This window comes from Phaenicophaeus curvirostris, chromosome 10 (genome assembly GCF_032191515.1).
Source record: "Phaenicophaeus curvirostris isolate KB17595 chromosome 10, BPBGC_Pcur_1.0, whole genome shotgun sequence".
NCBI lineage: Eukaryota > Metazoa > Chordata > Aves > Cuculiformes > Cuculidae > Phaenicophaeus > Phaenicophaeus curvirostris.
This window is the reverse complement of record NC_091401.1, coordinates 25,582,599-25,607,249: the sequence shown is the minus strand read 5'-3', so window position 1 is coordinate 25,607,249 and position 24,651 is coordinate 25,582,599. Positions and strand designations below refer to the sequence as shown.

At 43.7% G+C, this 24,651-nt stretch overlaps 1 protein-coding gene across 1 annotated transcript in view; it reads right to left on the bottom strand.

The window, feature by feature from the left end:
* Positions 1-109: 109 nt before the first annotated feature.
* Positions 110-24,651, bottom strand: part of WWTR1 (WW domain containing transcription regulator 1) — a 53,770-nt gene continuing 29,228 nt past the window's right edge. The window contains exons 3-6 of the mRNA XM_069865288.1: positions 9,990-10,189; positions 5,704-5,837; positions 4,783-4,895; positions 110-3,705 (exon numbers count right to left, since the gene is read on the bottom strand). Of these exons, the coding sequence (XP_069721389.1) occupies positions 3,521-3,705; positions 4,783-4,895; positions 5,704-5,837; positions 9,990-10,189 (632 nt within the window). The 3' untranslated portion in view covers positions 110-3,520. The remainder of the gene's footprint in view (positions 3,706-4,782; positions 4,896-5,703; positions 5,838-9,989; positions 10,190-24,651) is intronic.

Here is a 24,651-nt window from a genome sequence, read left to right as displayed (position 1 = left end):
CACATCTGTCCCTTTATTCCAAGCAGCATTATACGGATCCCTGGGAAGCACAAACTAAGATCCTCCAGAGGAAAAAAAAAGGAAACAATTTAATAAACCAATCTGCATCTGAAATATTTATGTCCATTTATATTTTTTTTTCATGTACAAGACAAAAGAAATTAAAAACCCAGAATCAAACCCTGGATACAACAGTTTGATCCGATTGCTTTTGATACATACAATCTGTTGCAAGGTATTTGAAATTAAAAACAAAATGCTCACACACATCATATATCAAAATGGAAAAAAAAGTAAATAAAAAAGTTAAAGTACTAGCACATACATGGATGTAGCATATTAGGAAACAGGTTTATTTGAACACCTATATTTTTCTGTATCTAAAAGCCATTGAAATCCTTCCCCCAAACAGCATCTGTTGTCAAAAAGCCAAACCCAATCCCTCCCCAAATTATGTCCCAGCAGTATTACCAGAATACAAACTGTTATTAACATCATCCCACTACTCCTGTATCACCAAGGCTTACGTACGCCGCCCTTAGTGATGGGCAACAGCAACACCATCCAGCTGGCGCCTTTATTCTACTTGTACTACAAGCAGACAATGTACATTTAGTAAAAGTAATTGCTCAAAACCTGAAACAGTACAGTGAAATAGTGTCACAATAAATTTAGTGTCATAAGAACTACATATGCTTTGAATACTTAAAAAGTTCTGCCTGTTTAAAGCCAGAAACTTTAAAAAAAAAAAAAAGAGAACTTTAAAAGATAGATTTTGTGGTTGCTGCACACAACTGATATGTCCTCTTCGTGACAAAACTGAGCAGCTTATTGTATAAAGAATCACTTTCAACTTAACCATGACTTGATTCATGACCAAGTAAAGATCTAACCAAAGAGTCTGGCAGTTGTTTGGCACTGGAAGTATTTCACATTAGCACCCTCCTCCAAATCTGCTGCTGGTTTATTACTCAAGTAATATGGAAACACAGTTTCTGGGGGTTTTTATCTCTCTAGGGTCTTTGAACCAAGACACTTAACCACCTGAAACATCAATGAAAGAGGAGTCATGTTTGTAGCTTCACAATTCTGCTAAACATCATGGTAGGCGAAGAGAAGTCAGCACAGCTTAGCTAATCCACGCCAGCTGAGAACCTGATCAGCCCTTTTATTATGACGAAACTTAAATTTACTATAGTACAGACTCATCAGCAAATAAACTAACTGTATTTTTCTAAACAGAATCTAACGATGAGCAGTATCGACCGGGTCACCCCAGCGCTCGGCTCTGCAGCCGACGGTTCTAGCACCAGTGCTGAGGAGCTGGTCTTACCAGTCGGCATCACAATCAGATGCCAAAGAACCTCCAGTTCTCATCCTAAAGAACAAAGCCGTAGGACCATCTGTTTTTCATTTAGGAAGTCCTTAAATGGGAAAGATTAATCATAATTACAGTTATATCAGTCAGCCCTGCCCGGTCCCCTGTTTGCTGAAATGAGATTTCTGCTCTCTCAACAATTAGAACTAGCAAGAATAATTAAAAAAAACTAACAAATAACCCATCCAAAAGCATAAAAGAAACACAATGCCCATTCAGCAATTAAATTCTGTTCAGACACAACTCCGCAGTCACATCTCATTTGCTATTAAACCAAACCAAAACATAAGAGCTCCTTTTCCCTATGTAATAAAACTTCAAGACTGCAGGTCTTTGCCTTCCATCTTTTTTTTTTTTCAATATTTTGGGGCGTGTGCTTTATTTTTTATTATTATTTTCCATCTCCTGATACCACACACACCCAGTAGTTCAGCACCGACAGGGTGGTTTATTGCATTCATTTCTATTCTTATGTTCTTTACTGAACACTGGTGATTCATTTCTGTGTATCCCTATCTGCAGCCACCCTTTCCGGCAAGGAGCTACATTTGTCTTCCAAACCTACTCCATATTCCCACCACTTTCTCTCCGACCTTTTCACCTACCTTCACCCAACCAGATGGAGAAAAGTCTTTAGTGATTGATATTCCAGTGCACCGGTACGATCTTGTTAAGTGTCATCAGAGCCAGCAAACACACGTTTACACCGAGTGCTACATCTCTTCCTCTCTCTACACAGCCTGGATTAAGCTTAGAGAAAAGTTTTTCTGCCTTTCATAAAAAGACACATTTTTTTTCAATATAAAAAGCTTAAACTCATAGATTATAAATAATATAATTTCAAAATATTTAAGAATTTTAGGACTTCATTTGCATTTCAGGGGAACTGCAAGCTTAATGTCCTTGATGCTTTCTCAGTCCCAAACCTCTGATAAAAAAGAAGTATCTGTAGGATACACAATAGGTAGAAAAACACAGAACACGCCCCGTGTCCTGCACACCCACTACAATCAGTGAAAGACTTAAGAAAGAAGCAGCTTTACCAGACAATTACAATGCTGCTTCAGCATCGCCCTGATAAAGTTACCACCATTTCCATGTATACAACTACATGTATTTTGACATTGTCAGTTAAAAATGTGATTGAAAACACTATAAGCGATTTTTTTCCCCACTACATGACATTAACAAGTTGTGCCATATTTTTCAGACCTGATTTGAAAAGCATGTTTTTGCATTTTTCGCCATAGATTTTATATGTATAAAAAATCATTTGTTCACGTATTAAGTTACAAAATTGTAGTGCTTAATATAACATCAAAATCTAAGATTTTTTTAAAAAAATGCTTGTTTATAATACATTTTTCCAAGGCAGCAGTCAGTACCAGGCTGGTTTATTTTGCAACAGTACTGTAGTTTAAAAATGTTGCTAAACAATTCTGGTACTTTCAGATTGGAAGACCTTATTTTCCAACAACTATACAGTAATATACTGAAAAAAAAGAAGCTTCAATAGCACTGTTTGTGCCTTTACAAATCCATCATGAGAAATATTGTGGCTGACATGGATCAGATTTAATCTACACTCCATACAGCACAGTTCTAACAAGAATGAAGATTTTTAAAGCTTAAGTAAGTTGAAAAAAAGGCTTCTGATACTATTGTCATAAACGGAATAATAAAACTGCTCTCCTGGCCCGATGCTGGGCATGCACATTTTTTAAACCAAGTAATCTAGGAGTTAGTGTTTGTGATTCACAAAGGGTTTGTGATGGTAATTGATGCCCAGGAGATCAGTCAGGGACAGGCACAACCACCACCCACCTCCTGTCCCTCAAGCAAAATGGTTCTGCCTGGTCTGAAAAGGTAAAGAAGAGTACAAAAGTGTAAAGTAGTGTGCTTTCTCTTATAGAAGAAGAAATATATATGCCTATATGTATTTTTATATATAGGTATTCTATATTTAAGTTAGTGTCAATCAAATCCAGGCAGAGATTAAACTGACCATAAAGATGATGCAATGAAAGTCATTAAGGCAGTAAGTCGTTATCTCTTGAGGATTTGCAGAGGTTGTACCTCCATCTCAAGAAGAAAAAGAAATGTTGAACTGTATTCAGCAACAGCTGAATCAGCATTGAACGATTACAGCCAGGTAAGGAAGGGCTCGTTTTTGTTAAGTACTGACTCCACATCGTTGAGAATAGGGATCAAGTCTTCTGACTCTAGAGTCCCAAGGTCAACATTTGTTCCTGGAAGACAATCGAGGAAATCAGGGAAGCGTGTTTGTTGAGGATTGATGTTCATTGTTGTCTGTGCTATGGTTTCTCCTAGGAAAAGTAAAAAAGAACTTTTGAAATACTAAACTCTTCTTGTGGGTAATTTAAAAGAACACAACTGATAGAAACATTAGACTCCTCCTTTCCCATAAGCACTTGTGAGTTTTCCTATCCTCTATAAACTTTACCTCAAAACCATATTTCCCAGCAGAATGGATAATCTCAGAGAAGTTAATTCCATATCCTTGCTTTGCTCTCAAAAGCACAAAAGGCTCTTTGCAGCAGTGTTCAGAGTAATCAGCCTCTGACCTTCCACTTGCGAAGTGCAATTGTTCAAAGGTCACTACTCTGCACAAGCAGCAACGCAATTGAGTCTTAGGCAAATCCTCTCTCCTACTCTCTGCACGAGGGTCAATGCTGTCCACAGGGTGCAATGGAAAAAAGTGGTTTACAACAATTTAGCCCTGCAATATTATATTGCTTTTTTTTCATAAATAAACAACAACGAGCATGAAAATCGGTAACAGAAAAACCTTTCACTCTTTGCATCATCTAGAACTTCTGGTGACTTCAAAAGGAGTTCAGGTGAAGAAGTGCTGAGAGTTTCACTATCTGGAAAAAATCTCGTTCATTTCCTAGTAATTCATTTCAGTATTTTAAACACCGTGAGGACACAGGTATAAAAATAAATACGTATCAAATCCTGAACTAGCTAAATACATTCTGTTTGAAGGCAAATCCAACTTTGCCATTGTAAGAACCACTAACAAGACTGATTTCCCAGAGTTAGGAAACGCAGTGGTTTGTACCAAGAATATAACCCAAGATGAGGTGTTTTTACTCCTCCTACCTTGGACTATGGTATGAAAACACAAATTAAGGCTCAAATTTTCCAACTTGTACTTATTTTGTTTAATATCAGTCTAAGGTAAAAAGGTAGAATCCGGACCCAAGTTAAAGCTGAGAACCTTCTAGGCATTAAGCAGATTTTTGGCATTTTCCCCCACAGTCTAAGTCTGTTCTCTTGCATGGGAAAGCGAGAAATTACTGTTTGGTTATGCAATTATAAAACATTTCTAGTTATAACACAAAGTTATTATTATCATTACATTTTAAGCTAAATTCTACCTGTATCCATCTCATCCACGTTGCTGAGGAAATCCTCAGGAGTTGTTGGTATACTGTAGCATCCTAATCCCAAGCCACTGTCTGTACTCTGTTCCCTGGAATGGTATGGCCCGCTATAAATTGAAATAGGAAAAAAAACTCAGTAAAGATGTTCTGTCAGACATAATCCCTGATCACAGCGTTTGAAAAAAACCAGCACAGTAAGTTAGATATTAAATACTGAGTCATTAAGCTTCATTCTCAACTGGTGGCCACTGATGTTGTCGTGTTACATCAGCCCAAATGTAAAGTAACTGGAAGCTGGGGAGGGACTGTTCACAAAGGTTTGGAGTGATAGGATGAGAGGGAATGGGTACAAACTACAGAGGGGCAGATTTAGGCTAGACATAAGGAAGAATTTCTTTACGATGAAGGTGGGGAGACACTGGGACAGGTAGCTCAGGGAAGCTGTGGCTGCCCCATCCCTGGAGGGGTTCAAGCCCAGGTTGGATGGGGCTTGGACAGCCTGATCCAGTGGGAGGTGTCCCTGTTCATCCCAGGGGGATTGAAACTAGATGATCTTTAAGGTCCCTTCCAACGCAAACTATTCCATGATTCTACGTATATATAACTCTAGACAAACCCAGTTCTGATTGATAGCCTAAAAACACTGAGTTTATTTATATTAGCTAACTACTCCTTCTCCCTAGAGACTTCTACACACACCCACTGTATAATTAAAACTGCTGCTACCATTTGTTTGACTTCAAGATTTCTTCCTTAAGTATAAACTGAAAGATTTCAGGTCAGCCACTCGGCTATAACCCCTGTTCACAGTAAGTACTAGCAACATCAATATAGGGAACTACTTTAGAGAGACAGCTTTAAACATGTAGAGAGGGCAACAGAATCAATTGCCTAATGAAGAAGACGTGAACTTGCCTGTTCAAGAAAGGATCGGATCCGTTATTTGCAATAGGCCTCATGTCTTGTGTCATGGCAGGTGTATTCACAGCCGTCTGAACTGGGGCCATGCTCTCCGAGTCCATGGGAAGTTGTCTGCACAGAGCAGCTTCCTGAAAAGGCAAATAAATACAAGGGAAGGGTTATTCCAACAGCTCAGAAGTACTGCAGTCATGTCACAAATGAACACATAATACATACCCACCTTCTTCCTTAGGAAATTAATCCCATACAGCATAACTAATGATAATTTGTTGACCAAGGTGTGAAGAAAACCATGCTGTAGACAGACAGCACGCTTCATCCCCGCTGTGCTGGCTCAAACACTGCAGAATCTACCATCCAGCTGCTCTCATAGCTGGAAGCCAGTCCCGTGGTTCAGCTCATGGGCAGATGTATTTGAGGACTTTCTAATCAGCTTCACACTAAACGAGAGAGTGTGTCTGCCTGTCCAAACTAGCCTTAGAATCACAGAATCATAGAATCACCAGGTTGGAAAAGACCCATCGGATCATCAAGTCCAACCATCACGAGATGCAGATCATGAACTCCAATCATGAAATTGCTCTCGGTTTAAACTGGTGCAGAGGAGAGCAAAATCAGGTACGAAACTATGTGGGTTGCTACTAGATGACACGGTTTGATATGTACCAAAGCAGAAGAATATCACCTGCGACCATAAAGCACTTAACATGTTAGAAGAAAACCACTGACTTTGACCCAAGAATCTTTGGAAAAAACCTTGTGCCTAATATTTAGCATCTGCCTAATGACCTGTCTGACGTACATTGCCTTTAGGATGACAAACAAGCAATTAGAGCCAAAGGAAACTTGTTTCAGGACTCTTCTGGAAAGACAAATTCTTCTAGCATTAGCTCTGTGAACCAACCATGACATCTAGTGGTACAGAGCTCTTTACAAAAGTTGTTTGGCTCCACAGGGATGTTCCAAACAAATATCATAAGACCTTAATAAAATAATACCGTGTCTGTTTTTTTTTTTTTACCCAGTTGACTCAGCTTTTTCTTGTTAATGAAGGGAAATATTACATTCAAATGCTAGCACAAAACTTTTTCCATAGAATCATAGAATCACCAGGTTGGAAGAGACCCACCGGATCATCGAGTCAACAATTACCATCAGTCACTAACCCATGTCCCTCAGCGCCTCGTCCACCCGTCCCTTAAACCCCTCCAGGGAAGGGGACTCAACCCCCTCCCTGGGCAGCCTCTGCCAGGGACCAATGACCCTTTCCATGAAAAATTTTTTCCTAATGTTCAGCCTGAACCTCCCCTGGTGGAGCTTGAGGCCATTCCCTCTCGTCCTGTCCCCTGTCCCTTGGGAGAAGAGCCCAGCTCCCTCCTCTCCACAACCTCCTTTCAGGGAGTTGGAGAGAGCAATGAGGTCTCCCCTCAGCCTCCTCTTCTCCAGGCTAAACACCCCCAGCTCTCTCAGCCGTTCCTCATAAGGCCTGTTCTCCAGCCCCCTCACCAGCTTCGTTGCTCTTCTCTGGACTCGCTCCAGAGCCTCAACATCCTTCTTGTGGTGAGGGGCCCAGAACTGAACACAGTATTCGAGGAGCGGTCTCACCAGTGCCGAGTCCAGAGGGAGAAGAACCTCCCTGGACCTGCTGGTCACGCCGTTTCTGATCCAAGCCAAGATGCCATTGGCCTTCTTGGCCACCTGGGCCACTGCTGGCTCATGTTCAGTCGCTGTCAACCAACACCCCCAGGTCCTTCTCCTCCAGGCAGCTAAACGAGAAGGAGGACAAAGAAGGAAGCAAACTCCCTAAGCAACGAGCTTCCAGAACTGCGTATTCCTGCCGGCTGGGTGTGCGGCTCCACCCGAGCAGCCGCAGCCGGGAACGGTTGTGGGGAGCCAGCAGCTGCTGCCAGGCTGCAAGGAGGTTTGCGACCCACCAAAAGAATTCCTCCCCTCTCTGCAGTTGCTTGCAGCAGTGTGCGCACTTACTCAGCATTTTTCCCTTGGACAGGTTACACTAGAAAAGCAAAAGCAGCAGTGAAGGGTCAGGGCAGGAGGAACTGGATGTGAACTGACTCCAGAGGGATCCGTCGCATTCCTCTCAGCTGCCAGGGCTCAGGAGTGCTCAGGTTACTGGCAGGAGGTTCACCAAGCTCTGTTAGGAGGGATGGATTTTGCATCTTGCTCTCCTTGGGTGGAAAACACATCGTTCCTCAAGAGCCGCCCCAGTTCTGAAAATGTTAGTAATGCAAAGCGATCGTGTCCTGCAGAGCTCCAACCAGCCCCCCAGCAGCAGGGGGGTACCGGGCGCAGTGAGCTGGAGGCCTGATTAAGTACGGCACAGCTGCAGAGTGCTGTGCATGTATTAGTTTCAAAGTAAAACAGAGTCAGCAGAGCGGGTAACCAGCCCTCCTGTTAGTGGCACAACTGTTTTGAAGCTTAATTTGCTCTTGTCCTGAAGCAAGAACAGAGCCAAAGAGAGTAAAAATAACTAACCATGTTATTAACACAATGACAATTATGACTAAGCTCATACCAGATATCCCCACTCTTCCCACACCCATCTCTACTATGTTCTGAGCCCTTGATAGGGAAGGAGAAGGTAAGCAAAAGACTTGAGATCACTGCTCAGTTGGAGACCATCACCTTGACCACGGTTCTGCACACACAGGATCTCCTTACCCCTGCAGATTATTCAATAGATACATCTCATTTGGGGGTTTGCAGTCCTGGGGTTCGAAGGGGACTGAGCTCCCTCCCACGCCTGCCCCAAACCCAGAGGAACTGGGATTCCTCTTGCTCAGGTGTCCGCTGGGCACACAAGAGGCACCTGCATGTGGGCTCCTTGTCTCAGCTCCCTTGTCGATCGATGAAGACGGACAGCAGGACTGGGCTGTTCAGACACAGCGCCTGGTGCCATTATCCTACTGAAACCACCCAAAATTAAGGCTAACAGAAACTGAACATGGACACAATACATTGCTGTCTGTACACCTCCAGGTCTGAAACATAAAAGCCAAATTCAGCTCTGATATAGAATCATAGAATCACCAGGTTGGAAGAGACCCACCGGATCATCGAGTCCAACCATTCCCATCAGTCACTAACCCATGTCCCTCAGCACCTCGTCCACCCGTCCCTTAAACCCCTCCAGGGAAGGGGACTCAACCCCCTCCCTGGGCAGCCTCTGCCAGTGCCCGATGACCCTTTCCGTGAAAAATTTCCTCCTAATGTTCAGCCTGAACCTCCCCTGGCAGAGCTTGAGGCCATTCCCTCTCGTCCTATCATATTTAAAAGTACTTAGAACTGCAACTGCAGCATTTACAAAGCAACCAATAATGATCTTATTCTTGATAAAACTAACTTTGTTCACACTTTCCAGAAGGAAACAGGTTGTTGACTTTCTCTAAGGAAGCTGATTAATATGTCATGCAACACACAACATCACCAGTGGTGTTGTCTGTACCAGAAGAAACACAATTGCTAACACTTTATCTTTCCTTAAAGCAGTGTAAAGGAAGTTACAGATCTATTTTGTACGAGACGAGTCATTGTACAGAGCTGAAATTTAAGAAATAGAATAAACAAAATATCCACAAAGAACCATCTCTGGAACGTCTTCAAATCAGAGCTATAGCAATGGCTATAAACTAGAGAAGGGCAGATTTAGAGTAGATGTAAGGAGGAATTTCTTCATGGCGAGAGTGGTGAGACACTGGCACAGGTGATCTAGTGGAAGGTGTCTCTGCCCATCACAGAGGGGTTGGAACTAGATGGGCTGTGAGATCATTTCCAACCCAAACTACTCTATGATTCTATCCATGTAAGATGTGAATGTGATTTTATTTTAATTCAAAGGCAAAGGGTGCAAATGACAGAGCTGGGATCAGAGTCAAGAACAACTGCAGATGTTCTGCCTTTATCTTCAGTGAAGCATGAACAGGGTCTGCTACAAAAATCAAGTTAAACTGAGAATTAATCAGTGATAGTTGTTCTAGATTATATTATAAACAGACGTGGAACAGAATTTGTTCCTTACACTACTGTTAAGCTGGGAAGAAAGACACTAGGTCTGTAACTCCTGACAGATGGCCATTCTGTGTTCTGCCCAGTGTTAATTTAGAGCAAAAAATTGAAATGTTCTATTATTTTTTGTTACCCTTATCTAAAACAACGTTTGATCTCGACAAAATGTAACAGAGCTACTCATTGTACCTGGAAAAAATTTAGATGCATTGAACTAAAGGCTCTAGAACAAAATAAAGGAGTATCCTTGGTGTTACCTGCCGCAGTAGCTCCTCCTGACGCATCCTAATTCGCTCCCTCTCCATCTGGATTCTCTGGAGCCTCAGCTTCTGCTGCTGCTGTTGCTGCGCAGTCAGGGCACTGGGTAAGTTCAACAGCCCTGCCTGAGGAGTCTGGGGAGGACGATTTTGCTGCGACATGGCTGTGCTGGGTGCTATTTGGTGCTGGTGGTTCATGACTGTGGGAAAGAAAATACATGGTGGCTGGTTAAGGAGAATTGTACCTTAAGATGACAGAGAGCCTAGGACACATGTATAAAGTTATTAGAATGGTTGGACTCGATGATCTAGTGGGTCTCTTCCAACCTGGTGATTCTATGATTCTATAATGTCCTTAATATACTTTCATTTACTCTTTCAAAGCAGGTGAAATGCAAGGAAAAGAGAATTCAGTTGAATCCACACCACATTCATAACTAAAAGCAAAGCAGTGAGAACCGCTGCCAGCTTTTCTTGGCTGATGTCTCTGACCCTTCTGAACAAACAATTGCCATTCCTTCCGAAAGGCCTCGGCCGTCCTGTATTCAGGGTGCTGCTGTCGCTTGGTCATGGAATGAGACCCCCCCTTCTCTCTAGAAATGTCTCCCTCTTAGTAATTTGTTGGAAAAAAACAGAAGGTAAAACGAGAGAGAGGAGGGAAACTGCATAGCCTCTGCCTGTACCTCCTTTTTATTTTTGAATATTTTTTTTGTATTTTTGAGTCTCCTGAGGGGAGACCTCATTGCTCTCTCCAACTCCCTGAGAGGAGGTTGTGGAGAGGAGGGAGCTGGGCTCTTCTCCCAAGGGACAGGGGACAGGACGAGAGGGAATGGCCTCAAGCTCCACCAGGGGAGGGTCAGGCTGAACATTAGGAAAAAGTTCTTCACAGAAAGGGTCATTGGTACCTGGCAGAGGCTGCCCAGGGAGGGGGTTGAGTCCCCTTCCCTGGAGGGGTTTAAGGGACGGGTGGACAAGGTGCTGAGGGTTTAGTGTTTGATAGGAATGGTTGGACTCAGTGATCTGGCAGGTTTCTTCCAACCTGGTTATTCCATGATTCTATGATTCTATGAATTCTGCCCTGCTTCATTTGACAGAAATATTTACATGTGGTCGCATCAGATCTGGACCAAACTCTTCCTTCTGGGTGATCCAGCATCATGCAGGTCCAGCATGTAAGGACCACGGAACCATTTGAGAGTGCAGCAGCATGATATTCTAGCTTCAGCAGCAAATCCATCTTAAGAAATAAACCATCTTAAAAGCCGCCCTGCAGTAATATAAACTTTCCACGGATTCAGTGCCTGTGTGGTCCACAAACAGCTGTATCCACACAAATGACATCAAGCTTCCACATGAAACCAGAGCGTTGCCGTTTACCACCTCTTCTACCCCCAGCTGCTTCGTTCCTGCCCACATGCCTTTACTGAGCTGGCAAAAGCATTTCTGTGGCCACACAGCAAACTAAAAATTGCCCAGGGAGAAAAAGAAGATACTTTCCAGCTAGATCAGTTCCCAACAAAAGTAATTGGGTAGCCACAGAAGTGCTTATGTGCAACCAATGTGGGAGTCCAGGTGGGAAAAATAAACTGGTTGCAGGAAAAACAGCCCAAAGCCAGCACTGATCAGTAACTTTTTGGTGGTAAAAACCCAGAGGGGTTAGCAAGACACAGTGTTGAGAGGGGAAAGGTAGGAATCAGAGCTGGGTGTGGAAATCAAACCACTCTCATAATGGGAAAACAATATAGAATCATAGAATAACCAGGTTGGAAGAGACCCACCGGATCATCGAGTCCAACCATTCCTATCACATTTTTAAGATGTAGATAATCTAGTCTTATTTGCATTAAAATAGTAAGATTATAAGTACAATTATATCATAGAATCATAGAATCACCAGGTTGGAAGAGACCCACCAGATCATCGAGTCCAACCATAAATATAAATTTTATTAGTGTAAATCTGGTGTTAAACTGCCAGGACCATAAGCTCTTAGGCAGGAATTTTACTCTTCTTGTATGCATAAGCCTGTGCCTAAATTTCTGGCATGTCAGTGTCTGAGTGAATAGAACAACCATGCTAAGAATCCAGGCTGGCTGAAGGATTATCACAATATAGCGAGTTCTCCACAATAAAATTGCTTTTATCTAAGCAGCACATGCAAATGATAGAAACAGGCAAAGTTAAGTGAAGATTAATAGTCTGTGTGGTGTGTCTGGGATACACTCAGGGCTACGGCATGAATTACAGCACTATTTGTCATAGCTATTTGTTGCTTTTTCTATACAAACACTCTCTTCTTCTTCATCAGCAGATCCGTATCCATATTGTATCACAGCTAAATTATACATGCAAGAAGACCAAAACCATACAATATGAAAATGTTGAGGAATACGTCTCCCTGAGCTTTTAATATCATTCAAAACCAGCTTACAAACACACAGAAGCTAAGGCCCAGGTTTTGATCCCACCACCTGCATAGAAATATAATTCCACTTGAATTATTCTTGAGTGCAATCACGATAGTGTCCCATAAGCACATTTAGGATGCACGTGGTGTACTTCTGTGAAGTTAAATCTAGTTTTTAGGGGTGTATATGCACACATTCAATGCACATTAATTTAATGTAACCTAGCTCAAACCAAATATTAATTGGAAATAAGAAAAGTATAAATCACAAGGCTGTTAAGTGATTCTTTTTTTATGTGTTGTAGAAAACAAAATGAAACAAAAAACTGGGGCATCCTGCAGCACTTCCCACAACAACTGCTGCATTCAGCTGCTCTAAAAATGTATCCTAAGGGTCAAAATGCCACATGTACAGTAATAAAACAGGCGAGTCTGGGAACCAGCTGAAGAGTAATTAAATCATGGCAGATTTGCAAGTACTCAGGCATTGGTTCCACCGAAAGGCACTGAAGTTATTATGAGCAAGCCTTCAGTTAATGTGTGAAGTTTTAGGGCTTTTCTATCTCAGCAGTTCACACGTGATGGCATGTGGAACGTGTTCTCCGCAAAGCAGCCTGGCCAAACGGTCCTCCAGACTTCTGAAACGTGCCGCCCACCGGCTTCCCAGGGGCTGCTGCAGCTGGGGCCGTATGAAACACAGCGTATCATCTCCCGTTGGAAACACTCCCACGGGATAAGCCACGAGGCCAAAGACAGGCTGTGCACCCAAGATGAATCATAGAATCACAGAATCACCAGGTTGGAAGAGACCCACCGGATCATCGAGTCCAACCATTCCCATCAATCACTAAACCGTGTCCCTCAGCACCTCGTCCACCCGTCCCTTAAACCCCTCCAGGGAAGGTGACTCAACCCCCTCCCTGGGCAGCCTCTGCCACTGCCCCATGACCCTTTCCTTGAAGAATTTTTTCCTAATGTCCAGCCTAAAATGGGTAGAAACCCTTGAGCTTGAAACACAGAATCATACAATCACTTGGTTGGAAAAGACCCTTGAGATCATCGAGTCCACTACTAAACCAGATCCCTGAGCACTTCATCCACCTGTCTTTTGAATGCCTCCAGGGATGGAGATTCCACCATCTCCCTGCACAGCCTCTGCCAGGGCTCCACAACCCTTTTGGTGAAGAAATGTTTCCTAATGTCCAATCTTAACTTCCCCTGGTGCAACTTGAGGTTGTATATAAACAAGCATCCATGTGCCTGTGACCGGGGCATCACACTAAAAGCCAGCAATACAAAGATGGGAAAATCTAAGTGAAACATCCAGGAAAATGAATAAAACAGTAGCAGCCAGTTGTGCTGCACGAGTGTACTGGGTCCAGTGCAAGGAGCTGTGAATTAAGAGACAGGCTAACCAAGAACATAGCTTGGTAAAGGAAGAGATGAAAATTCCCCAATTACACGCTATGCAAAAGACTGAGGAACAGAATCACTTTCAAGTTTTTGGAGCCAGAGATACCCTTGGGCATCTGCCCGTGCTGTGTAAATGCAGTGATTGTTGGTATCAGTCATTTTCAGTGCAGAAGCCTGCAACTGCACAAGCACGTCCAGTGCTTCTGATATGGATCAATCCAAAGGCACCGTGCGGGCTCCTGATTTACCCAAGACAACAGCTCTTCCTGCTTATGATGCTAAGAATAGCATCGAGCACTGACATCCTCCAGATAAGCCAGGAGTGCATTGCAGTGAATTTTCAAAGTATTAACTAAATGGTTTGTTCAGAGTGCAAATTAGTTCTATTATTATTTAAGAAGATCAGTACTCACTGCATCAAAGAAGCGTGGATTTGTCCTGTGCTATATCCAGGGCCAGCCTGGGTCCAGAGGCAGCTCTGTTACCTGTAGGTGGTGCAAAGTCCACACTAACAAATCCTTCTGGACCTTGTTAAAAGCATGAAGGCACATCTAAACCGCCTTTGCAACGTGCTTTCGGACTCGGGTGTTCTGGAGAACATCGCAGAAGGTGCCAGTGGGTCATCCAACATGACTTCACCAGAGGCATTCATAGAATCACCAGGTTGGAAAAGACCCACGGGATCATCGAGTCCAACCATTCAACCCCCAGGTCTGGGAGTAGCCCAGGACAGCAGCACAGAGGCACCCATTTCATTTTGTGGAAGCGTAGTAGCATCAGCTCTGAGAGGATCATCATCAGACCTGGCCTGGCCCTTCAGACAGTTTCAGAGTTGGGGTTCTCTGCATAACGCTCTCAGGATAAAGAAATACGACAATACCACCATAATGCAGGGAAGCTTATATGGAAAAGTGCATCTTCCTACGTCAAAAGCTATTATCTCTGAGAAACTCTGACCTGAAAGAATCAGAAGACCTAAAGAAACGTCCACACCAAGGAACATAAAGGAAGCCTACCAATGATAAATGATCATTCAGGCTGGACATTAGGAAAAAATTCTTCACAGAAAGGGTCATTGGGCACTGGCAGAGGCTGCCCAGGGAGGGGGTTGAGTCCCCTTCCCTGGAGGGGTTTAAGGGACGGGTGGACGAGGTGCTGAGGGACATGGGTTAGTGATTGATGGGAATGATTGGACTCGATGATCCGGTGGGTCTCTTCCAACCTGGTTATTCTATGATTCTATGATTCCATGCTCCCTGCAAACCTAGTGGCAGCTGGGACAGTTGAGACATGCGATGCACACAAAGGAAACACGGTGATGTTCCACCCAGAGGCACAGACAGGCACTGGTGGTGCCCACGGGGAATTTGCAGCACTCGTAATCCTCCTAAATGAACTAGCAGCCCAGAAAGCCTGCAGTTTGGCAGAGCAGTTAAACCTACTGAATGACGCTTCAGAAACAATAAGGCAGTAGGGCTGCACAACCTGCAACCAAGAGCAGTAGCCATTGGAGCCCTGACAGATGGGGAAAAGGGGCTTCTTGGTGAACTGAACAGTTCCTCTACGAAGAGAGTTGGATACAAGGCAGAAATCTGCACGCGCTGTACAGTGTGTGTGAGCACACAAGGAGAATCCATCGATTTGGGGCTTAATGGGCACAGATGGTGCAGCAGAATGCAAACCCGCGGCACCTCCATCCCCAGGCTTTGTGAAGTGCTGCTGTCCTGCTGCAGCGGATCGGGCCCCCACCAGCCAGCAAGTGACCCCGTTCCTCCTCCGCAGCAGCAGGAGCAGGGAGAGAACTGGAGGAGCAAAAGTGAGAGATGCTCGTGGGCTGAGATAAAGACAGTTTAAGCAGTGGGCAGCCGCTTGCTGGAAGCGTGTACTCTGCACGTGTAAGGGATACTTGGGAAGACAAATGCTGTAACCACGAACATCTCCCCTTCCTCCCCATTTCCTTGACTTTTTATTGCTGAGCACGGCACCCTTGGGTATGGAATATCTCCTCAGGTCATTCAGATCAGCTGGCTCAGCAGTGTCACCTCCCAGTCCCTTGCGAACACCCAGAATCCTTGCAGCGTGGAGGGGAAACAGTGGGAGGAACCAGAAAGGCTCAACATTCTGCAAGACAGAGCCAAAACACTGGTGTCTTATCAGCACTGGTGTAGTCACAAACCCAAAACTCAGCCCCACAGGGCTGCTATGAAATTACCTCCGTCCCAGCCAAGCCCAGAACAACCACAGCGTGAGCACACAGCTACTGCGAGGTCAAAGGTAACTAAGGAAAATCAACTGGTCTTCAGCAAGTGTGGATTCCCCCTTGGAGCAGACACACTTGGGGCAGCCAGGACTTCAGTTCTCTTGGGGAAAAATAAATCTATTTTCCAAACTGAAACAAGCCTCTTCAATAAACAGCCATTACACAATTTTCCAGCTCACATGAAAGCAAGTAAAAATACGGAGCTAAGTTCCAGACCTGGACTACGTGGCCACAGTTTCACAGCAGTCCATGGAATTACAGCTACTTAATACACATGTAATTTTCTTTTTCCATTTGGATGAAAATGAAAAAAAAATACTTTATTGCTTTGTTTGCTGTTAAATTAATAATGATATTCTAGTGAATTAGGTTTTCATAGAATCATGAAATAGGATGGGTTGGAAGGGACCTCAACGCCCATCCAGTTCCAGCCCCCAGGGACACCTCCCACTGTCTCCAAGCCCCATCCAACCCGGCCTTGAACCCCTCCAGGGATGGGGCAGCCACCCCTGCTCTGGGCAACCTGGGCCAGGGCCTCCCCGTGAAGAATTTGTGAAGAATTTCTTCCTAATGTCTAATCTGAATCTTCCCGTTCCAACAGTTTCATGTCCTTCTCACATTGGGGATTCCACAACTGAACACAGGACTCCCTGTAGGGTCTCACAGAGTAGAGGGGGAGAATCCCCTTTCCTCGACCTGTTTTCTGACATTGCAGAAGACCTCTCTGCTGATGCCTTTGCTGGATATTTACTAAGCAAGGATTATTTTGCGGGCAAGACACTGTGCAAGCTGCAGAAGCCAAAACATGCAAGTGTAAATTGTTTCTGACGTATGCGCTGAACTGATTGTACCGACTTTTATTATTTTAGTGTCAGAAGTGTCTGGATGCAGCTGTGATCTTTTTCTCTGCTCCGTTTATAGGCAGCCCAGAGCTCAATTCATACGAGCTGGCTCGCGTCAGGTGTCAGCAACCCAGCCTGATGTAAACCAAACGTCTGTAGAAGTTAAAGCATTAAAAAAAAAAAAGAACGAACCCAGCCATATTACAGTTTTGACTTAGTCACGACACTGCAGAGAAAAAAAGACTAGGCTCCCCTCCTTCTCTCTCTCTGCTTCTGCCAACAAAGAACTGCTTGTTTCACTTATTTCCCAGAAACAGCATTAGCCTTCCAACAAGGTCAGCAAAAAATGCTGCTTTTCAGTTCTGTCGCGTTTTGTTCCAAAAATCTGTAAAGTATTAAACCAAAAAGTTGTACTATCCCAGTGCACAGAGACTCCATTATTCAGATTTCTGGGCTGAAAATAGCTGTACAGAAATTTCTCAACAGTTTCAACTGTTAAGTTCTTGTGATGTTCACTTTTAACCAATCTTTCCTCTCTTCAGTGATTCAAGCTTGGAAAAAAACCCAGACGAACAACATGCAGGTGCAGCATCAAAGCTATGATTCAACCGTAAGTTATTTAAAAGATCAGAGATTTACTCAGAATCCATTTTTAACAATAAATCAGTGACAACAAATTACAGAGGGCGCTGCTTGACTGGAGGGGCAGCTTTAATGCTAATGAACAAATTGCTGATGATCATTATTATTTAAAATATTGATTAAATTATTATTACTTGTTTCATGCAGTCTTCAACTTTTGCGTTTCAGTGGCTTTGAAGCTTTGAAAACATCACTCCACTCTCACACTGGCAACATGTTTGGACTGCTGACCTTGAAGGGAAATGCTTCCACCAACAGGAACTTCTTTGTGTTCAAATTAAAGCCGACTGCATTTTGAAGCAACACCCATCTCTCTCTTGAACACATCAACCTCTATCATTTCAGATTTACTGGTTGCTGATTTAAAGGTGGGTGTCTTTTGAGACACATGGATTTAATCTACTCGATACTCAAGTTCATTCCCATTAGTCCCTGGAACCGTCTTAAAAGCTGTCCTTAAAACAAATTAATTACTCAATTTGAAATCTACCCAATAAATTACTTCTTCGAGTTTTTATTTGCAAATAACACTCCCCCCACCCCGTTCTTTTCCAGGGCTCTGTCATAAAACTCTGATTCCCACAGAACACATAAGTCCCCTGCAATTCTTTCAGCTCTCCTATACGTATTATTTCACTACCCAGAAGCAAGAGCCAAAATTACCCACGCTGACCACAACTGAATTGTGTCTGCTTCTTTCAGGATATCCAGTAATTAAAAATGACCTGGAACAGGAAACCTTTCCACTGTGCAGGTGGTACAAGGGCATGGGCTACACTGAGAGAAAAACACATCCCTCTCGGAGTTAGGTATTTGTAGCCAAATTTCCAGCCAAGGCAAACCAAGCCCTGCAAAATCCAGACCATTTCATGGGTATTGGTTATCACTGAAACACATCCCACCCGTTCTGAATCACTGCAGGAGCTCCTGCATTCTTATCTCCAGAGACTCATTTCGACACGGTAACCAAGACTGCAATTTATCACCCTCAAACAATAGTCGCTACACCTCTTTTATCATAGCAGGATATGGAAACTTTGGTTCATGTGTTTATTGCTCTTAGACAGGATTATTGCATTGTTTTATTGGTTGGATTTCCTGGTTGATTAAAAAAAAAAAATGAAAGCAGAGGCCAAGCACCATAACCCCCAGTTGTATCCAGACCCAACCAAATGCAGCTGAAAGCTGAACTTTTATAGATTCACAGATGAATTTCTATAGCTCAAACAGCTGTCAGTGTAAGAAACTGCCCATGTTAAACTGTGTTCTATAATACACAATGCCTTTCACCTTAGAGAACCAGTGTATGCTAACAGTTAAATCTATTTGTTTGTATCTCTCGGGTCACACTTGCTGGTGGATTTTGAGAAAGGTAAGGAGCTTTCTCTTCCACAGTTGGGAAAACCAATAAAAAACAAATAGTTCTTCCCCTGCAATTTGACACAATAAGTTAATATGGTTGAACTCCCAAGATCAACACGTACATGGACCCTGAACAAATTAACATTGGGCTTTCCACTGTTTCGTGCCTGAACTGCTAGATGGATGAAACTGAGATAAATATGACCAGCTTCTACTACAGACGTGCCATGTTGGTTTATTCTTCTTATACTTTACATTTACACATGAATTGACCAGGTGAAAGTGCAGGTACCGAGTATGACCAAAAGCAGACACAGCACCCTCCCTTCTCACTCTGCTAGAAACTGTTGTGTGCATCATGCATTGGGAGACTCCGTCACCTCGGGCTGACAACACCCATTTTCTTTCTGGTGCCACCCTCCTGCCTGATGAAAGCACGAGAATTGCACCAGGAGCTTCTAATCCATCACAAAAGTCTCACCTCAACTATTCCGTGACAGATACAGCCTTGTATTTTACAAGGTCCCAACCCTCAACCATGTGTGGAACTCATCTAGCATCTTTCCTGACCTCAGAACAGGCATCGTTACCTTTGCAAGCCTGTATAACATCCTTACATACAATCTAGCAGCTGCCACGCCGTTCAGTATGTCCTTCCCTGAAGGGGTTTAAGGGACGGGTGGACGAGGTGCTGAGGGACATGGTTTAGTGTTTGATAGGAATGGTTGGACTCGATGATCCAGTGGGTCTCTTCCAACCTAGGGATTCTATGATTCTATGAATGAGCTCACGGTTTCCAATAAAACCCCTCTAAAGATACCACTAGCAGACAACTGACAGAAAACCAGCAGCACAGAGATAAATTAAAACAATCTACTCTACATACAGACAGAGTTCAGGAACACTGGAAGCCTTGGGAATCATACAATCATAGAATGGTTTGGGTTGGAAGGGACCTCAAAGCCCATCCAGTCCCACCCCTGCCATGGGCAGGGACACCTCCCACTGGATCAGGGGCTCCAAGCCCCATCCAACCTGGCCTTGAACCCCTCCAGGGATGGACCAGTCACCTCTTCCCCGGGTAACCTTGGCCAGGACCTCTCCACCCTCACAGTCACCTCTTCCCCAACAGCCAGTTCACACAACTGCTGCTTTTAAAAGCCTTTCCACCCACCAATCCCATCTCTATGCAAAGTCTGAGAAGTCACACAAGTTCTCTTGTGTACCAGAAGTGGAGAACGCAAAGTGGTGGAACCCGGTATGCGTTTCCGTTACTGCTGATGCTGGACTGTCCACAGGGAAGAGAGAAGCAAACAGACAGGCACTAGGGAACATCGGGGACGTCCAACCTGGCTGGTCTTTGCTCAGTTTAGTTAGACCAAACACACACTTTAACCACAGTCTCTAGTTAAAAGAAATTGAAAGCCCCTGGCCATGCCCAAATAAACTCAAAAGGATTTTACAAGGTGGCAGAGTGCCCAAAGTCCTCAAACCACCAAACTCTGGGCACTGCTTAGCACACAGCTTAGTCACTCACCCAAGAGCTGGAATAACTCAACCTCGCAGGCTGCAACTGGTCTTTGCTGTAAGGCCTAAATTCTATATCTGACTGTACCGCAACGTATGTCCCTTTGCCCAAGGGTCCTACGAGGTGTTCTGAAATACAGTTAAGGAACTCGCACAAAGAAATTCCAGTTAATTTATATAGAAAACATTAATACTGTCAGAGGGTTACTCTTAAACTTGAAAAAACATTTAAATGAAGACCAGATTGTGCGCACCAACTGGATGAAGAGTACAATCACAAAAAAAAATCTCTTTAAAACAGTTTGAAGAAAGCAGGATGGAAGTAACAATGGTTTTGAGAGTTGCACAGTGTAAAATAGAGAAAGACTACAAAGCAAGCAGTATTTAATTAAAAATTCTTGTAAAAGAAACTTTTACAAGGATCTAATTTCATAGAATCATAGAATGGTTTGGGCTGGAAGGGATCTTAAAGATCATCCAGTTCCACACCTCCCACTGGATCAGGGGCTCCAAGCCCCACCCAAGCTGGCCTTGAACCCCTCCAGGGATGGGGCAGCCACAGCTTCCCTAGGTAAAAGATTAGCTAATATATCTAAAAGATTCCTGTAAATGCTGTTGTTTCCTCAGTATACCCACCTACAAACTTGTCTTAGATGAACAACAAAGGCAAAGCATTTAGAAGAAACAGTTAGAACAAGTCTGAAGATACGCTAACCTGCAACAACACGCTCCCAGTCTCTGGAACAAATTTCCCTTTTTATTCATGAAACCTCACTGAATTCAGTGCTGGTGTGAAAATAACTAGAACCCTGCCTAGCATGGGTTAGTTTTCTCACAAGTAAACAAGGTGCATCAGAAGAAATACCCTCAGATGCCTTTGTTACAGAGCATATAAAAGGCAATGCTTTGTTAGTGAGAAAACTAAGTTATACTGAAACTGGAATGTGTAGCTCATACAAAGACAACAAAACACCACGGGAAGGAGAAGGGTAGAAAAATACAGCATATTTTTTAAGGCACATCTACAAATTGCAATCAACTTGGACTGTACGTTCCTCTGCATCTCATGCACAGGATGATTGGATATCACGTAGTCACACTGTGACACAGAATATTTTTAAGAGCCTTTGCACACTTCTCAGCAAATATTGCAGAAAGGAGTTTATCGAGCAAAGCTACAAGCTGTACGGAACAGACCATATTCTCCTTTTCTTCCTAAGAAGCACAGCAAGGAAAACACATGTGTTAGTAATTGAAAGTGCAGACTAGTACGCAGACCTGGAATACTTAAATCCTGTTCTTTTAAGTGGCACATCTTCAAAAGAAAAGCTTTTAATTCCTACAGCACCAAAAACACTAAAGCAAAAGGCAGACACGTAGACTTCATTTGCTAAAAGGTTACAGAATTAGGGCCAGAAGTGTGGCTTAACTTGGGATCCAGTTCCCATTTCTCCTCTGATGTCTGTAAGATGTTGGCACAATCGCTTCTGGCTTCGAGGTCTGCCTGCCAGACCAACAAATTGCTCACTTCAGCGTCTGAGCAGAACCAGGAAAGCAGGTTTAGCAGTAACACTGTCAGCATCACACAAAAGAGCAGAAAGGCCCTTCCTTTCGGCCAAGGCAACGTCAAAACAGAGACATTCTACTTCAGTAATGGGATCTGCACTCACGTGTATTTAAACGGTCACAGAACTGTTACATGAAGCGTATACACACGCAGAGTTTCTAGATTAAATCTTTAAAAATATATCTTTACATAAAACAGGGTCACACTTTTTGTGTTCAAACAGGTGAATCAGAAAATCAGGGGCTGGGATGCTGAGTTTAATGGTGTAGGGCTCAGATTTGCTTGCCCCCAGTGTCACAGCACGCCTTTCGAAAGCCACCAGAATGAGAAAACGTTCAACAAAACGTAGAATCAGAGACTCATAAAATGGGTTGGGTTGGAAGGGACCTTAAAGCCCATCCAGTGCCACCCCTGCCATGGGCAGGGACACCTCCCACTGGATCAGGGGCTCCAAGCCCCATCCAACCTGGCCTTGAACCCCTCCAGGGATGGGGCAGCCACCCCTGCTCTGGGTGACCTGTTCCAGTCCCTCCCACTCTCAGCATGAAGAAATTCCACCTAAAGTCCAGTCTAAATCTGCCCCTCTCCAGTTTATTCCCGTTGCCCTGCTATCTCTACTTTGTAAGCAGTCCCTCCCCACCTTTCTTACAGCCCCTTCAGGTACTGGAAGTGCCAAATATAGTGACAAAATACTTTCTTGATTAAATAAATACAGACACTGGAAATTTTTACATCCTGTTTCTAGCAGCTAATGTTTAGGAAATGCAGCCACTGATCCAAACCACTATGCCAAGAGCTCTCCTAAATACCAAAAAAGCAGAACCTTATCCATAAACACGATGGTTACTGAATGAAATACAGTCTGTAGTTGATGCGACAGATTCTGAGATCTGTGGAAATGCCAAAGCACCTTCAGGAAGAAATTCTTAATTTGGTGTATGCTTATTTTTCTAATCTTTCGTATCTTGAGAAAGACCCTCCTCTCAAATTCAGTCTAGTAGTATTTCAGTACAAGATTTAGCTCTGACTCACTTCCACTGACAAGCTGGGGGAAAAAGCTTCTTGCTGTCACAGTTCTGATTTATGATCCCTCCTCTGTTTTTAATTAGAGAGACTGTAACAGATGTCAACATAAGCTGAGGAGCTGGTATGAACAAAAAACCCCTGTGTCCTATTCTTACCTCTTGGCCATTTCGGAGCCGCTATAAACAGCCTGACCTCAGCGCAGCTGTGGTTGGAAGTAGCAAGTGCAGAGCAATTGTCCATTTTCCCATGGAGGCTGCCACACTGCAGCGCACCCGAATCTCTTGGATTTCACTGGGTTTCTTCTTCAGCTATCTGCTCTCACACTACAATTTCATAGAATCACAGAATCACCAGGTTGGAAGAGACCCACCAGATCATCGAGTCCAACCATTCCCATCAATCACTAACCCATGTCCCTCAGCACCTCGTCCACCCGGCCCTTAAACCCCTCCAGGGAAGGGGACTCAACCCCCTCCCTGGGCAGCCTCTGCCAGGGACCAATCACCCTTTCCGTGAAAAATTCTTTCCTAATATTCAGCCTGACCCTCCCCTGGTGGAGCTTGAGGCCATTCCCTCTCGTCCTGTCCCCTGTCCCTTGGGAGAAGAGCCCAGCTCCCTCCTCTCCACAACCTCCTTTCAGGGAGTTGGAGAGAGCAATGAGGTCTCCCCTCAGCCTCCTCTTCTCCAGGCTAAACACCCCAACAGCTTCTACTGAAAGGAGGTTGGACAGAGGTGGGAGCTGGGCTCTTCTCCCAAGTGGCAGGTGATAGGACAAGGGGGTTGGCCTCAAGCGGCACCAGGGGAGGGTCAGACTGGACATTAAGGAAAAAATTTTTCACTGAAAGGGTTCCCAGGCACTGGCAGAGGCTGCCCAGGGAGGTGGTTGAGACACCATCCCTAGAGGTGTTTAAAAGATGGGTAGATGAGGTACTTAAGGATATGGTTTAGTGGCAGATAGGTATGGTTGGACTTGATCTCAGAGGTCTTTTCCAACCTGGTGATTCTATGATTCTATTCAAGCAGGACACTTATTGAGAGAAAGGCATGAGAACGAACTGAAGTTACCTCAGGGTTACCTAGGTGTTTATTATAAAATTATGACAAAAGTAAACATCTATTGCTTTACTGCCGGTGGCGACCACTGGCAGCCAAATGTTTACTGCTTTCTTGGTCTGTGAAAACACAGCTGTGATGAACCACACTGCAAATGAAAAATCGTAAAACCATGAGACCAGCTCTTCAAAAGAATCTGGTCTGTGTTTTCATGACTACGTATTTGACATAGTTTTGTGATCTTGAGCCTGTACGCTGACCTATCTGATCCTCACTTTCTTGCATGGTAGAAAAGTTAAAGCTGCAGAAGTGAAACACCAGGGATTATTTGCAATTCTAAATTATACACAAAAATGTTTTCTTCCATTTACATATTTTCTTTAAAATTCTCAGCTTCCAGGGCTTTATTTGCACATTTGACATCATCAATTTGTCACAGAGGTGCTAAAATAAAATGCACGAGATGTTAGAGCTTCACCTCAAGCAGTACAAACTCAACTGCTGCCAACTCTACAGAGGGAAAACGAAGGAAAGAAAGTGGAGGACGTACTGTTAGGCCTCAT